The following is a 17,090-nucleotide window of genomic DNA, read 5'->3' as shown; positions in this document are numbered from 1 at the left end:
GTTGGAGATTTCTAGAGGGTTGTTAACACACTATGGATGAAATTAGATTTGCATACACTTTAAAATTCATAATTACACCTCTCAAAAAACTAAGGGAGCGCGTGGATTTAACAAAATTACGGAAATATTTTTTCTGATAACTAAGCCAAAACAAAATATCCATAATCTTAAGTATAGCAGAAAAATACAGAAGAAAATTTAGATGTAACCAGAAAAAGAATTTAACCAGTGAAAGGACCAAAATCAAAAGCCATGAAAAGGATTTAAGTGCAGAAATCTTGATTTTGCAGAAGCTGCTGTCTTTTATTGTTACCTGTGTGGTAAAATTAAACCTTTCGACTTCTGTTTTGAGGCAAATTTACTTACAAATGACACGACAACGTGATCTACCTGAATTCATGGCTAGACATAATATCCGAAGCCTGTAGTTCGGGCAAACAGACAGAAGTGTAGAGGACGCAGTTGAAATTACAAGAAGTGGTGTCATTGCAAATCTGATATCGAATCTGAAGAATAGGACATGTTTAATATAGTCCAAAACTAGGTCGTCCACGTTATACCACAGCAAATAATGACCGATATCTCCAGTTAATAGCTCGTCGACACAGAACAGCCAATACCACGCTAATTGAAAGACAGTTTCTTTTGGCAACAGCAGGAAGGGTTCAAGCCAAACAAATCGAAATGGGCTTCATGAAAATGGTCCGTACGCACTCTGGTCAGTAGTATGCATTTCTTTGACAGTCAGAAACCGTGCTGCCCGAAGATAATGAGGTGAACCGGGTTCGAATCCCAGCGATGGCTGACTGATTTGAATTCTGCACCCGGCTCGCATCGACCTCAGTGCTAACATAAAAATATCTTCAGTGGTAGGCAGATCATGGGTTAGAGTTTCCTTGCTGTCAGGCTAAGCGTGGGAGATTCCCGTGACTTTCCTCTCCACGTGACGCAAATGCGGGTTAGTTCCATCAAAAAATCAAATTTCTCCCAATACTTGATCCAGAAATTTCCCTGTCTTCTGCTCAACATTACAAGGCTACGTAGTTGAATATTACTAGGAGTAAACCCAAAAATTGAATTGGCTGTTCAAAGACGGTTATAAAATTAAAAATATTCGTTCAGGAAGGATCACATTACAGACAAGGTGGTTTGTTTGTATCAGCTGGAATCAGCATAGTTGAACGTACTGACCTGCATTTAATTCAGAAATGCAATTTGACGGCTTAAAGATATGCAGACGAGACCGCATGTCGTATCTTACGCAGCAGTCATCGGTGATTACTTTCTTTTAGTAAAGGATAATGTTAGACCTTATACCGCCTGTCTTGTAGAGAACTTTCTTGAAGCTAATCCAGCTAGCGTGGGATGTACTCGGACAACGTGTTGCTGCAAGTCCAAGACTTGGAGATAGCACTTCGTCAAGAGTGGAACAGTATTCCCCAAAGTCTTATTGATATCCTTATCGCATCCATGTAAAATAGGTGTACGTTCGAGGAATCACACACTATATTAAACATCATTTCAGTACAGTCAGTTTTTTTGTCCTTTACATGTTATCGTTGCCTTTGAAACATCATTTTATGTTATTTGCATATATGTAGACCAGAAATGATTTTCTTCAACTGTTGATGGACACGGCTGAAGAGACATATAAGAGTGAGAAAAAAGATGATGTGGATGATGATGACATTGCTGCAAAGTATGGACAAGATTTCGTCAACCAAACCATTTTTAATACATCGGAACATAAAAGTAAGAATCATTTTCATCATGCTTTGTTTGGATCGCGAGTGCGGCAATTATAAATAAGTTTCGAAACATGGTGTTCCCCCATTTTTTTTAATAATCTGGAAATTTAAATTGCTCTACGTTGAAGAGCTAATAAGCTTTTAAAATAGAATAATCGAATTATACCGTATCCATCGTTTTCCTGAGTAATATATGTGTATATTTATATTATAAGAGCCTCAAGAAGATATGTCAATAAATAATCAACCAATAAATCAAACAATATATAAATAAATAAAAACGACTTTAAAAGAAATTTGCACAGCTGGGCCCCGTAATGGCTTTATTTAGGGTCTTTAATTGTTTTTCTTTTATTAGTTTTTTTCCAAATTATTTTAATAAATGATATTATTTCATCAAGATTTTATATTATTTAACCTTAATTGTATTTCAATTCCCACGAAAAATTATCTTCAGTTATTTTAGTTTAGTTGTATTTAAAATTTCGTAATTGAAGATATTCAATGAGGTTTTGCTTTTATTGCATTTCAGGTTTTATAATAGATGATCTTCAATTCATTAAAGATCTTCAACCGTTTGCTGTTTCACTATAAGTGATCTTTCAATTTATTCACTTTTATTCGTATTTCAGACCTCTCGATGGATGAGTTGGTGGCCCAGTGTGTCATTTTCTTTTTGGCTGGTTACGAAACCACAGCAACATTATTAACTTACGTCCTGTACTGCCTGGCTCTGAATGGGGACATTCAAGAGAAAGCTTACCAGGAAATTACACAATGCTTAAAAGAGACAAATGTAAGAAAGTATTTCAACACATCTGGTAATAGTATAAATAATAACGGATGAACGTTTTTTCCCGTACCACCTATTTTCCTATGTAATAACATAGGAAAATAGATTTAGTTCTGTGCAGAGAAGAATGTAGATTGACTTTTTTAGCGACCACCATAGGGTTAATTCTTATATCTATTCTAAGCAAAATCCCGGTTGCAGAATTTAATAGAGTGAATCTGCTGGTCTTCAAAAATCCAAATTTGCCTGTGACCTTAACGTAGTCAGTCGCAGATTATTATTTCCTTTTATTTTACAACTGGCGTTGAATAACAGAACCAATTACGATTCAATGTTAGATGGATTACTGGTTTGAATCCCCTTCTCATCGGACTTGGCTTAGTAGGTTTTAGTGGTTTTTCTCTGCAAGTAACGCAAATACAGGTTAGTTCCCTGGAAAAATTCTCTATGATGGCAAGTTTGTCCCGATGCTTGATCCAGGAGCTCTTTCGTTTTCTAGGTTGGATTCAATGTTGAACATTGATAGTCCCCAACTTAAAATTCGATCGGTTATTCAACACTGGTTATAAAATTAAATATAGATGTCATGTGCCAAATGATACTAAACGCGTGGCAAAATGTTCATTCAAATAACTAAATAAAATCTTTTAAAAAACTGGGAATTTTAAATTCCTTGGATGAGGTTAAGATGATTTTTTGTGGGACTCAGTACATGTGAATGAACTAGAATCCGTATTCCAATGCAAAGCTTGGTTCCGTATGACGATACTGCTAATATTATTGAATCTGACACATAATATAATGTTCCAGAATCTTTAAATATGAAGCTTTATAGTATGTTTTCTAAGTCTTCATTGTTTAATACTTTTTGAATATTCTTGAAAACTCAACTTTCGTTATCCCTAATTTTTTCTGAACAGAATTTAAGTATTTTTTCCAAAAAAAGTCCTTTACATGTAAAGAACATATGATAAGATGCATATCAAAAATAGTTTTTGAAAGGGAAAAATTGATGCAGAGTTATTCATATATATATATCACTGTTCATTAGGTATCGATATTTCATGATCAACGAATATCCGATTTTTTTGGGATTTGTAATTTTGGGGATTTGTAAAGTCGACATCAGGATATACGGTAATTAATGAAAGTTTTTTTGGTATAAAATCAAGTTAAGGTAAATTTTTTACTTTTAAAAAAGGCGAAAAATGTCTCGAAACGAAAGGAAAAGAAAGCAGAACTAATTCATTTTCTCTTTACCAGACGCGATATAGTAACGTTTTATTTATTTATTATTTATTTATTTTTTTTATTTTTTTTTAATGAAAAATGTATTTTCTTTAACGTGCCAAACATAGTAGTCTACTAAGTCATCCTTTCGTACAGGCTTAAAATTATTTTAAAATCTAATAGCATTAAAAACATAGCTGTTTTTAAATCTACTATTTTACTTAAATGTTATTGATTCTTTAAACATGCATATTTTATTTAAATATAGGGTGAATTGACATACGAAGCTTTACACAACATGAAATATTTAGATAACATCATTTCAGAGACTTTAAGACTCTATTCGCCAGCAGTGAGGTAAGTAAATTCGTTCTTCTCGTCATATGCTAAGCTTGTAGCTCTCTTAGCAGACGATTAGTTCAGAAGATGATTAGAATTTTAGTTTTGTGTAGTTTTTATATAAAAAAAAAATTCAAATTTGCTCCATGTTTTAATTTTATGTATTTATATTCCTGTTAAATTATTTAGTGCTAAGATAGCTCAGATAATACTGGCAAAATTTAATGGATAAAAGAAAAAGATAATACTAATTGATTTATTATCATTTTTTTCCTTTAATTTATTCCCAAGCAGGTTATAGGTAAAAGAAGTCCCATTACAGTATTCTTAAACGTGAAAAATTTATGTGGAAAATTAAGAGCCCCAAAAGCTCTCTGTAATTCAACCACTCTTGTTTATTATTGTCTATGCATAAATTTGTAAAATAAACTGCCATTCGGCTGTGAAGAAATGTTGCTATAGCCTAAGGAAATATTTTATCATATACTTCTCCCTTATACTTATGACACAAACTTATCATCAAATATGGTACAAAATTTGCTAAATTTAAAATATATATATATATATATAAAATTTGCCATACGCTTATACCATACGTTTATGGCTAAATTCTACCATTGGCAAAACAACCACAGGAATATTTAATATAGGAATTATATTTATATAGGAATATTTATGCAGGAATTTTATTAATTTTTTATGGCAAACCTATGGCAAATTTTCCTAAGCCAATGGGGTCTAAGCGCCCATTCAATTATCCCCATTAGTAGCCAGGTTATAGGTAAAAGAATCCCATTACCGTCGGTCTAAATGTAAAAAATTTATGTGGACTTAATTTCATCCTACAAATTTGTTGCTTGCAATTCCAAAGTTTTTGTTCTTCACATGCAAAAGTATTTAGTATTTCAGCAGTTTGTAAAGATATATAGTTTTACCTGTATATTCTTTTTGCTGAACTCGGATGCATTAAAAAATTTTTTTATGCATATTCATGAAAAAAAACCTTAACATAATAATGGAACAGTATAGAAAAGTATAGTTTCCTATCAATCCACATGAGACATTAAATTGGTTATTTTAATTCCTTTTTATTTTTAATTGTGGTACCCTTTGAATATTGGTAATTTTTTCAGAAAACAAAAACGTTACAAACATAGGAAAGTAGCCTTAATCGTACCATTTTTCGCATTTTAATTTTTATCAATTACAAATCACTGATAATTACAATTGAAATATCTTATAGCTTCTTTTCTTATAGCTATTCAGCTTCTAAAATTATTATTATTTGGTTGTGCAGTAAGTACTTTAAATTGTTTTCAGAAACCGCTTACAAGTTGCCTAATTCGTACCAACCTCAAAAGTATTGAGCATTTATAATTAGGTGAATAAGTATACTACGAATAATCCAGAATAATTTTTTAATAGCATAAGAGGTATTGAGATATTAAATATTTGAAATGTAACAAGTATGGTGACAGCATTATAAGCTTACAAAATGTTAATGGAACATGATGTGATGGGTAGCAGAGTTCTATTGGGATTTTATATGTGCTGTTTGTTGAAACAGGACTTTATTTTTCTGTATGGATCTCCACGTCATGAAAGATTCCTAATTTATTCGCTAAGGCTTTCTCTGCTCAATAATTGTTTAGAAATCAGAAGTGGTACGATTTGGGCAACTTTTCCTTATGCAACCAACCTGTTTTTTTCAAGTCAAGCTTCAGCAATTGCCCTTTTGCGACTTAAGTCAGAAAGGTGACCCTTTCGTTTGGCAAGAGAGCACCGCAAAGGAGAAAATAAATCTTAGCTCCGATCCCACTGATAGATGGCAGCACTACTCATTCATGAGGCCGTTTCCTCATAAACATAGATCTGAATGGAAAGGAAATTTTCTCCAGATTCGATCGTGTGCCCATGGTGCCGAATCTGATAAAATTATTAGACCCTAGATGGCGTCTTATATTAAAGATGTAATTCAGAGCCACTAGATGGCGCCTTATAATGAAAATCTGAGATTGATTTAAGAATTCAATGAAGGCCTAATGTACCAAAATAAAATTTTGCTATTGTTTGAAACGAGAGCTCATCCTTGAATTTACTCATGGTACTGCTTAACGACAGACTGTATGACTTTCGATTAAACATATTTTACGAGAACATATGTCTTATGTCCTCGGTGGGTCTTAACGGAGTCGAGGATCGAACCCCGAACCGGAGACTGGATCTCTAATCAACGTGAATTGGATGACGTTATTGATTGGTGATGGCATGTATTGTAGTTTATAGGCGAAAATTAAATAGCTCTTTTTCCCTTCCCCTAGATCTGAAAGAAAGGTTGCATCAGAATATAAACTGGGTGACACCGGTATTGTTTTGGAAAAAGACATGATTGTTGGCATTCCTATATTTGCTATCCACCGAGATCCAAAATATTATCCAAATCCTGAGAAATTCGATCCAGATAGGTAACCATTTTAATACTTTTTTTACTTTACTTCTGGTTTCTAAACTTTTTATTATATCGTTTTTAATATCATTTCCTCTTCTTGTTGTTTTATTTAGTAAATTTTTCAGTCAGTGTTGTGTGTGTGTTTTATTTAGTAAATGTTTTTCATTAATAAGTCAAAAGAACGATTTAAAATGATTAAAATTTTTAAGAGAAAATGATAATTATTATTTAAAAAAAATATAATTCGAGATAATAACTAAAATATATATAATAAAACAGAAATTAAAAATAATTATTTAATTTAAGAAAAATAATTCAAAATAATGATAAAAATACATAAAATTGATAATAAAAAATAATAGTGTAAAAAAATTTTAAAAAAATATTTAAAAATAGAAAACATTGTTTACAAATACTTATTCCTCTTATCACTAACGTAGATTAATTTCTTCAAATAATAATCTACATTAGTGATTTAATTTATAAAGTATAGAAAAAATGTGAAGCTTCCAATACTGATTTTTTTTCTTCAAAGCATCAAAATGCAAATTTATATTTTGATAATTGCAATTTGATATTTTAAAAAGATATTCAATAGTTTGAACTTCATAGTTTATTCTTGATATATCTGAACTCTGTCCCCCCCCCCCACTATATTTTTAGTTTTAACTAATGTAGCTGAAAGGATTTGTTAAATGTTTGAAAGAAAAGGAAGGTATTCTCTGTAAGTTTGTAAGATATTATTTTAATAGGCAATGCAAACTATAATGCTTTGTTTATATAATATTTCAGATTTTCAGCGAAAGAGATAGCTAAAAGAGATTCCTACGTGTATCTACCGTTCGGACATGGTCCGAGAAATTGTGTCGGCATGAGGTTCGCTCTGCTTGAAGCCAAAGTCTGTCTTGTATACATTATCACCTGCTTCAAGACTAAGCCATGTGATAAGACACCAGTGAGTACTCTTTTATTCACTCATTCTTCTTACGTGATCGCAAATAATGAATTTACATGATTTTTAGAAGTTTCGTCGCCAAGGAAAATGAAAAAATCCACAGCTTAAGTGCCTTGCACCTTGAAACAAAACGATTTTAAACTGTATGCATGATCTTGCCGTGAAGAATTATCTGGGTTTTAGAACGAACGAATAGCATACATATTTCAAAAGTTATTAAACTTTTAAAAAATAGCGAATTTGGCGACGTCTTTCCACCTAGATGAAAATTATCAAAATCTCTGCCTCATTCTCAGTTTTTGCAAATTTATATGAGCCCAGATAATGCAGCAAGTTTTTAAATCATAAAATATTGGACCACAAGCACTTTTCATTTCCACAAAACTGCGGATTTTCCCCAAATTGACTTTTTGCTCATTTTTCAGAATTAAGCATGGTCAGCGCTAGCTTTAAATAGGCTAAACTTGTCTTAATAGTCATGATTAACTGTTGCAAACTCGCAGCAGTTAAGAAAAAAGCATGTTATTTACAAAAAAGCATCATTTCATATAACGCCGAAATTTCGAAAAACAACCCTAAGTTCTTACCGGTTGAAAATCGGCAATTTCAACTTTTTTTAAATTTTCTATTTAGTTTATAAGCTTTACAGAAGCCTTTAAATTTTTGATCCCACAAATGCTAGTTAGTTTCATCAAAAGTCCTTCATGAAGGCTAGTTTGAATTCTGGGACGGTTCGAAATTACAAGGCTATGGAGTTGAGCATTGATAGTCGTAAACTCAGAATCATGTCAGCTGTTCCATGCCGGTTATGAAACATAAAGTATTACTACACCTTAGTCAACTTAATATTGTTACTTTTAATAGTATCTATTTAGTGTGACGTAACCTCTGTCAAACCACATCATCTCTGTTTTACCATTAATAAGATAACTGTTTAAAACTATGATTTAATTTATATACATTAATTTAGAAACCTTTGGAGGAGTAACCCTGTTCAACAAATTACTAATTAAAGCTTTAAAATATGGTCGAGTCGATACTTTTTATCCCAATCTATTTTTGTGCAACAACTATTTGTATTTTCAGGTACCCATGAAGTTTAACCACAACGCTTTTGGTATTCTTCAACCCAAAGATGTTTTTCTGGCTACAGAAATAAGAAAAGATTGTCAACTCAAGCCTTAAATACTGATGATGTTATTTTAATGTTCCATCTGCATGAAAATTTGTTCATGCTTTTAATTGCCGACTAGTTTTTGTGAAACAATATTAATTATTATCTTATGAAGTGATATCATATGCATTGGTTCTCAAAAGATTTTGGGAAAATAATAAGAGTTCGTGTATTATCAATGATCTTCCTGTTTTTACGACGTTCATTTTTATATTTATGATGTGATTAAGAAGTAGAAATTAACATTTGTGTAAATTGCAGCAAACAAATAAATTTCACGGACGCCTTTTTAATGTTATTCAAATGAACTACTAGTTCTACAGATGAATAAACAGATACAAATTAAAACTTAATAAACATTTATTAATTCTAAAGCAATCTCAATTTAGTGATATTTTCAAAACCTAACTAATTCGAACACTAAATAATCATCACAAAACATTTCAAGCAGGTTGCCAACATAAAAACCAAAGTTAAAGAATAAAAATTAAATGAAAGCAGCAGCAGTCAGAGTCACGTGACACCAACTATAAAAACATATTACAATCTCTAACATACTCCCACCTTGCAAAGTTAGGCTTATTGAACTTTGCAACCAAAATTTTACCGAAGTTGGAACTTTAAACTACTAGAGCTAAAAATAAAAAAGAATGCTCATAAGTCCAACCGAACAGGAACTTTGATGATTCTTCCCGACTTAGTTTTAGGAAAATAATTCACCTCTAAAGCTTCATTGTTTTCTACAAAATCGTCAGTCCTTCTAGCAGATTTTAAGACCTCAATATCAGTTTTGGTAGACACTTCTAATGGGTAAAGCCTTTGAAATGGACGGATCCTTTCCCCCTTACTGGTCCTCAGTTTTGCAACTCTAGGAATACCATCTTTACCAGGAAAAATTTCTAAAATAACTCCAAGTGGCCAATCGATGCGACGGACATTGTCATGTCCTATTAACACAACATCACCAACGTCTAAAACGTTATTTCTTCTTACCCCTTTGTGGACTAAAAGAGCAAGGTATTCATTTCTGAATCTTTGTCTGAGATTTTCACGTAGCTTCTGTAAATACTTTATTCGTTTTATGAGGCAAGATCGGTCTACATTATCTAGATCTGGTGTTTCGCTGTTACCGCCACCGTGAATAAACATTTCGGGTGTCAACGGTACTAATTCATTTGGATTATCTTGTATGTAAGTGAGTGGCCTTGAATTTATTACTGACTCACAGTCACACAATATCGTGTAGAGTTCTTCGTAATCGATGGTATATTTCCCTAGAACTCGACGTAGCAGTTCTTTGAGCATTCTGACCATTCGCTCCCACCACCCACCCCACCATGCTGCGGTAGGTGGAATAAATTTCCAAGTGATTCTCTGAGCGGTTGAGTATGCGGCTATTTTGTCCCAATCTAATGCTTTCAATGCTCTGTTGGCTCCCACAAAATTTGTGCCGTTGTCGGAATAAAGGATTGAAATCCGGCCTCGTCTGGCAATGAATCGTCTGAGTGCTTGGATATAAGCATCTGTGGTGAGTGATTGTACCAGTTCAAAATGGACCGCTCGGTAAACGGCGCACGTAAATAAAACGATCCAAGCTTTTCCTTTTGACTTCAAGTAGAGAGGACCAGCATAATCTACACCACTTACCTCGAAGACTTTTGTCAAGGTAACTCTTTCTCTAGGCAGCGGAGCGAAGGGAACTTCAACTGGTTTAGATTTGAAACGCTTGCATGTCACGCATTTAGAAATGACTTCTTTTACTAACTTTTTAGCCTTAAGAATCCAAAACTTCTCCCTAAGTCTGACAAGTACGATAGAAGAACCAGCATGCATTGATTTCTCATGCTCTTCTCGTATTAACTTCATAGCGAAACTATTACCAGGTAAAAGAATGGGAAATTTAAAATCTTCAGTTTCATCACTATTTACAAGTTTGGTTCTTATTCGCAGTAATCCTTTTTCATCTCTAAATGCTTGCATTTTGTTAAGAAAATTCTCATCTTGAAACACTTTTAATTGCATGGATTTGAGCACTTGAGTTTCTGCTTCTTTGAATTCTTCATAGCTCAAGTTACCTTTTAATTTATTTTCATGTGATGTGTTATGTATGAAACGAAGAATCCATGACACCACTCTGATGTTTCTACTGTAAGAGGAAAAATGATCGCTCCATATTTCTGTAACTTCAATATTTACAATTGAAGATACGATCGTTCTTCTTTTTTCTCTAATCACTTCCTCTTCATTGACATCTTCCTCTGAGTCGCTAGTTGGCCATTCACGGGATGGAAGGTACAACCAACAGGGACCCTCCCACCATTTTGACTGACACAATTGCTTAGCTGAACAACCTCTACTTGGCCGATCCGCGGGATTCAAGGATCCAGGTACATGTCTCCATGCTTGAACTGGTGTCAGTTTCCTAATTTCTTGAACACGGTTCTGTACGAATACACCCCACGTTTCTTCTCTTTTCAACCAAGCTAACACTGTGGTGGAGTCTGTCCAAAAATACACATTGTGGGTCTTAAACTCTTTTCGTACCTCGGTGGATAGACGAGCAGATATTGTGGCACCAAGAAGTTCTAATCTTGCAATTGTTGTCTCTTTTTTCCCACAAGGGGCAATTCTTGTTTTACTTTGTACCAGCTGTACATAAACATTAGTCATATAACAAACTCGCAGAAAGACTACTGCCGAATAGGCATACTTGCTTGCATCACAAAAAAAATGAAGTGAAATATTTTCAACTCCCTTATCGCAGTGCAACCATCTTGCTACCTTCACATTCTTCAAACATTCAAGCTCATTTAACCATCTTAGAAATTCTTCGCCCGTTTTTTGATCAACTTCAGCGTCCCAACCAATTTTAGACTGCCACAAATTTTGTAACAAAAGTTTTGGACGCATCATCACTGGACAGGTTATCCCTATGGGATCAAAAACTTTGTGTGAAGCTGATAAAATATTTCGCTTTGTGATCACTTCATTCTTTGTTTCATTAACATCAGGAATATTTATGGAAAGAGTATCACTTTGTCTGTCCCATATCATTCCTAGAATGTTTGTTGACCTTACAGTGGATTCAGCGGGATTAGTGAACTCCCACCCTCTTAAATCAAATTTTCTTTCAGCCATAATTTCTGTGGCAACTTCAATAAACTGTTCTAACTCTTGCTCAGTTTCAACACTAACTAAACAATTATCTACATAAAAACTGAGTAGCAGTTGGCGGATAATGCCTTCAGGATATCTTCCATTTCCTTGTGTGGCTTCATCTAGTTTGTTTTCTAAGTGGTATCGTATGGTTGACGCAAGCAAAAAGGGACTACAAGAAACACCGAAGACAACTCTTCGATGACGGTAATGTTTGAGCTCACCTTGTTCGTCGTGCCATAGAAAACGTAGAAAATCTCTATCTGGCTTATGGAGACCTATTTGCAAAAAAGCTTTGCGTATATCTGCTGTTATGCCGAACTTATGGAGGCGAAATCTTGTCATTATGGAAGGAATTAATTCGATCAAATTTAGGCCCTTTTCAACACAGTCATTAAGACTGGGATGTCCCTTTTGTTTAGACGAAGCATTAAACACCGGCCTAATCTTTGTTGTACTGTTCTCCTTCACTACGTGACGATGTGGCATATAGTGACAAGTCAATTTCAGTTCTTCTACAGGAACTTCTTCGATGATGCCTTCTCGTTCCCATTCTTTGAAAACATTTCCATATTCCTCAAACAAATTTTCTGCTTTAAGCTTCCGAGTTGTTACTTGCAACCCTTTTAGTGCTAAATTAAAATTGTCGGGCAAAGGCAAATGTACGTCAAGCCAAGGTAGACTAACAAGGAAACGTTGATCTTCAACTTTAACAGTCTTTAAGAAATGATCTACCGAAGCGTTATAAAGTTCTTTTTTAGTCTCCTGTTCTGATGGATCCTGTATCCCTATGGTATCCAATGTCCACATATCTGATATATCCATTTCTTTCACTAAAAGAGAAGTTACCAACATAGAATTGCATAAAGATGTATCGCTTTCAGGCACTTTTCCCGACAAAGTCCAACCAAGTAAAGTTTCTATGGCGACAAGTCCACAAGTTAATACTTTACGCTGACCTGTCATAAGCTTCCCTATCACGTCAGCTCCAAGAAGTACTTGTACAGGTTGCAATTCATTACCAATATCTGATAAAGTTATCTTCATTTCCTGAAGCTCCTTGATCCACGGACCTGAAGTTACAGGTGTAATGTTATCACATATAGAAGACTGATCCAAAGCTTCCATGTTACAAGTTATGCTGCTTTTAGGATTTCTTAATCGAATTCTATAACATGTGTGTTCATACTTATCAGAGTTAATACCACCAAATAAAGAATGTATAAGTGTTTCTTTTCTTACCGGAGTATATCCCATTTGTTCCACGAGACTTTTCAAAATATACGTTTTTTGGGATCCGGAATCTAATACAGCTCTCACTAGAATTTCCTTGTTATCTGAAACCAGTTTGATTTTTAATGTCTGAAGAAACACTTTGGGACCATAAGTAATGTTAGACATGTTAATCTCAGAACTTTCACATTTCTCACCACTTTCTCCTGATTCTTTACCTCGGGTATCTAGCTTCTCACACATAAGTGGCACACGTCTTTTTCCGCATACAATACATTTGATAAACATTTTGCACTTACGTACTGGATGACCAGGATTCAAACACGCAAAACAACACTGGTTTTTTCTTACTATATCTTGTCTCTCGGCAAAACTCATCCTTTGAGCGGTGAAACAGTCTGAGCTGGAGTGCTTTCCAGAACAAAAAACACATAATTTCTTTACCTCTTTTGAAGCCGCAGTAAGTAAATTGGCAGCTGTAGGCACTCTACCTGAAATCAAAGGCTTTCCTTTTTTCTTAAAAGTTTGGCGATTTTCACTTGAACCCAAACCAAACCCAGCCATGGCTAAATTTATTCTTTCCTCTCCTTCAGTTTCGGTTTTCAGGAAATTCATCAAATTGTTCAGTCGTTCTTTAGCATCAGTTGAAGCTGCGTAAGAAGGACTTCTGTTCCATGCTTTCAGGAACTCTTCTTGAAAACAAGATTCAACCATTGGATAAAGTATTGAAGCACATTTATCAGTTGTTACTCCTAGTGTCTCTAATGCTCTAAGGTACGATTCAAGCTTATCATAGAGAGAAGTCATTAAAATTTTTTCATTTTTCTGAACCGAAATTATTAATCTTAATAGTTCGCGAACATAAACTTCTACCAAAAGTTCATCTCTTCCAAACCGAGCTTTCAGACTATCAATTACCTTGGCGTAGTTAGCTCCGGTTGGCGGAAAGCTCTCTACAACTTCTCGCGCTCTAGATCCGCTTACAGTAGCTTGAATAAGGTACTGAAATTTATTTTCGGGAGCAATATCTACATCTTGATGAATCTGTTGGAATTGGCTCCAAAAAGGTAACCATTCCTTGATATCCCCACTGAATTGTCGAAACTCTAATTTGGGTAAATTAAATTTCCTCCTAGCACTAGTAATCATAGAATTTTCGGACTCACCTGCTATTGCCACTGGCGAGTTTACTTGAATTCGCGCCAACTCCAGTTCATGTAATCTTATTCTTTCCCGTTCTTCATATTGCTTTTGCTTTTCATCACATTCTAACTGTTTTTGCTTTTCTTCATATTCTAATCGTTTTTGATCCGCCTCTGCCAATTCTTTATGCTTCCGGTCACTAACAGTTGTTACCAAAATATCTTCAACAAACTGTGGATCTTCGGAATACTGCTTACTTTTCAAAATTGCTTCTTTCAGTTCCGATATTGTGACCTTTTGTGGTAATGTTGCGCCAATTTCTTCAGCGACGAACAACAAATCTTCTTTTTTAAATCCTTTTGCTGCTTGAAACATTGTTTCGAATCGGAAAAAATGTCCTGTCACGGACGCCAGAAAATGTAAATTGCAGCAAACAAATAAATTTCACGGACGCCTTTTTAATGTTATTCAAATGAACTACTAGTTCTACAGATGAATAAACAGATACAAATTAAAACTTAATAAACATTTATTAATTCTAAAGCAATCTCAATTTAGTGATATTTTCAAAACCTAACTAATTCGAACACTAAATAATCAACACAAAACATTTCAAGAAGGTTGCCAACATAAAAACCAAAGTTAAAGAATAAAAATTAAATGAAAGCAGCAGCAGTCAGAGTCACGTGACACCAACTATAAAAACATATTACAATCTCTAACAATTTGCTTGCAGGGCTGTTTCGTAATTATTCCCCTTAACATCTACATCTTCTTTTCTCTTTATTCTGTTAATTGACTTTTTTCACTCTCTTTAGTAGTGATTGGTTAGATTTCGATTACTTGTTTTTCTCCTAGATAATTTATGAACTCCAATTCCCACACTTTATCGACTTCATTTTTGACAAGAAATTTTAAAAACTTGCATTGAGGGGAAGACATTACGAAACACCCTCTAATATAATTCGTGTACAATTAGTTTCGTGTATTTCCTACGTTTTGTAAATAAATAAGTAAAATGTAGCGTGTTGTTCATTTTTTTAATAAAAAAATTTATTTTTAGTGTTATTTTTAACTTAGAATTTATTATTTATTTGCTTACAAAATTCGTTACATTCTTAAAAAAGTATGTCACACAAGCAGTCAACCGCTATTTTTATTTTTAAAAACGACAAATATGGAATATTTACCCCGACCTGCCCCAATTTAGGGCATACGGGTAAATGTTTATTAAAATCAAGAAAAACAGAAAAGTACATAAAATACAAAAAGTAACATTACAGAGTAACATTATGTAAACATTACAGAGTCTGATGGCAACAGCAGTAAAATAATTAAAATGCTCCGAGAGTCCCGCCTTATAGTGCCGAAGCCGACGGGGCTTCCCTTATAATGAGCCAAAGACACAAATGAAAAATTTTACAACACATCGCAGTGATGTATTCAAGAACAGTAAAACATGAAGTGAACCATTAAAAAAAAAACGTGTACCTGAAGTGAACATAAGAAAACATTAAAAGGTCACAGGTAAACGGAGGAAGTCCCAAGTTAATATAGGTCAAAGAACCAATACAGTCGATGACAAATTGACAACAGGTAAGACAGAAGAACAAGGCGTAAGGAGCCAAGAAAATCTCAAATGTAAAACAAAAGGAGGTGAAGATGTAAAGTGGTAAAACAAACAATTATCAAATACAATTAAAAGGCGACGCTAAAATTTGCAAAGCAAGGAAAAGCAATGTAAAAAAACTTCAGAGAGGATTTCTTCAAAAACGACAAATATATAATATTTTTTCCTTTTACTAATAATTAATGAAAATTATATTTTTCATTCAATTGACAATTAATAAGCGATTTCTTCAGATTCTTCCTCGATTCGATTCTGAGCACCACGTTGTATTGTAGTGCTCGTAATCGTGCATGACTCGGGGTCTAGTGCTCGAGAGTCAGCGAATTAATTGGATTTCTGGTGCATCGCGGGGTTGCTTCGTAGCGATTAAGTTTTCAGATTAAGTTGGTTTATGGGTCCTTCGGGCCTGCGTCACCCATATTACTTACTTCCCTTACTAAACGAATCCCAGAGTTTGAATAACATCAAGTAAGTTATGTGCAAAAACATTATTTATTCAATGAAAATTGGTAAAACTAACATCAATGAACATTATTTGTATTCTAAAGTAGCACTTGCATTTTCATGTTACCAAAGTACTGCAGCAATCCTCGCATTCTTTAAATTAAAAACATTTATTTTATCAGCATTTTCGTAAATTATCAGCCACATTTATGTCTTCGAAAATTATTGCTTCAGAGAACTCAGTCTTCTCAAATCTTAAAGAAAGAGGAAAACATAAATAAATGAAATAAATTTAAGGTCAAAAATTGTGATTGTATGCAGCCACATAGCTTTTCAACTTTCGCAAACTTACTAATACACAATTGATAAAATTCATATAATAATTCGTTTTCTATCTTCAGCTAGACATCTACAATTGACATACAAAATCATTGGACATCAACAGTTAGACATCTCCATAGTTAGACTCCACAGCAGCGTAAACACTTATATACTTTAAAATTAAATTAGTATGTGTGTGCAGTGAACTAATTTGCTGACAAAGAACTAGATAACTTGATTTGACTACATGTTTCAAACTTAAATGAAATATAAGTCACGTAAAAGAATTGTGGTCATGGGTTACTGTTTCATAAATTAAAGGTCTGTAAGGTCAAGTTTATTAAATTTTAAGCCAGCGCCCTCTATGTAATTCTGAAAATGGCGCAAATCGTCCATATGAAAAAAAAGCGCAGTTTAATAAAAATGAAAAGCGCTTGTGTTTTCATTTTTTACGATTTAAAAAGTTACTCCGCTA

The 17,090-nt window shown here is 33.8% G+C and overlaps 2 protein-coding genes across 4 annotated transcripts in view; one reads left to right on the top strand and one right to left on the bottom strand.

The window, feature by feature from the left end:
* Positions 1 to 17,090, top strand: part of LOC139424954 (cytochrome P450 9e2) — an 85,138-nt gene that overhangs the window by 16,487 nt on the left and 51,561 nt on the right. The window contains exons 9-14 of one of the 3 annotated variants that reach the window (XM_043048918.3): positions 1,602 to 1,752; positions 2,381 to 2,544; positions 4,040 to 4,128; positions 6,432 to 6,575; positions 7,352 to 7,514; positions 8,601 to 8,853. The exons of the other annotated variants lie outside the window; for them this stretch is intronic. Of the exons in view, the coding sequence (XP_042904852.3) occupies positions 1,602 to 1,752; positions 2,381 to 2,544; positions 4,040 to 4,128; positions 6,432 to 6,575; positions 7,352 to 7,514; positions 8,601 to 8,699 (810 nt within the window). The 3' untranslated portion in view covers positions 8,700 to 8,853. Of the gene's footprint in view, positions 1 to 1,601; positions 1,753 to 2,380; positions 2,545 to 4,039; positions 4,129 to 6,431; positions 6,576 to 7,351; positions 7,515 to 8,600; positions 8,854 to 17,090 lie in introns of those variants that run through there. 3 annotated transcript variants of the gene reach the window in all.
* LOC139424769 (speckle-type POZ protein B) overlaps positions 16,529 to 17,090 on the bottom strand; it is a 64,623-nt gene continuing 64,061 nt past the window's right edge. Inside the window, exon 2 of the mRNA XM_071177299.2 lies at positions 16,529 to 16,548. The gene's annotated coding sequence lies outside the window, so the exon portion shown is untranslated. The remainder of the gene's footprint in view (positions 16,549 to 17,090) is intronic.

The sequence above is a fragment of the Parasteatoda tepidariorum genome, chromosome 2 (genome assembly GCF_982258835.1).
Source record: "Parasteatoda tepidariorum strain Cologne lab strain chromosome 2, Ptep-v5.0, whole genome shotgun sequence".
NCBI lineage: Eukaryota > Metazoa > Arthropoda > Arachnida > Araneae > Theridiidae > Parasteatoda > Parasteatoda tepidariorum.
Note: the sequence above shows the minus strand (reverse complement) of the source record. Positions and strands in the feature narration are given on the sequence as shown.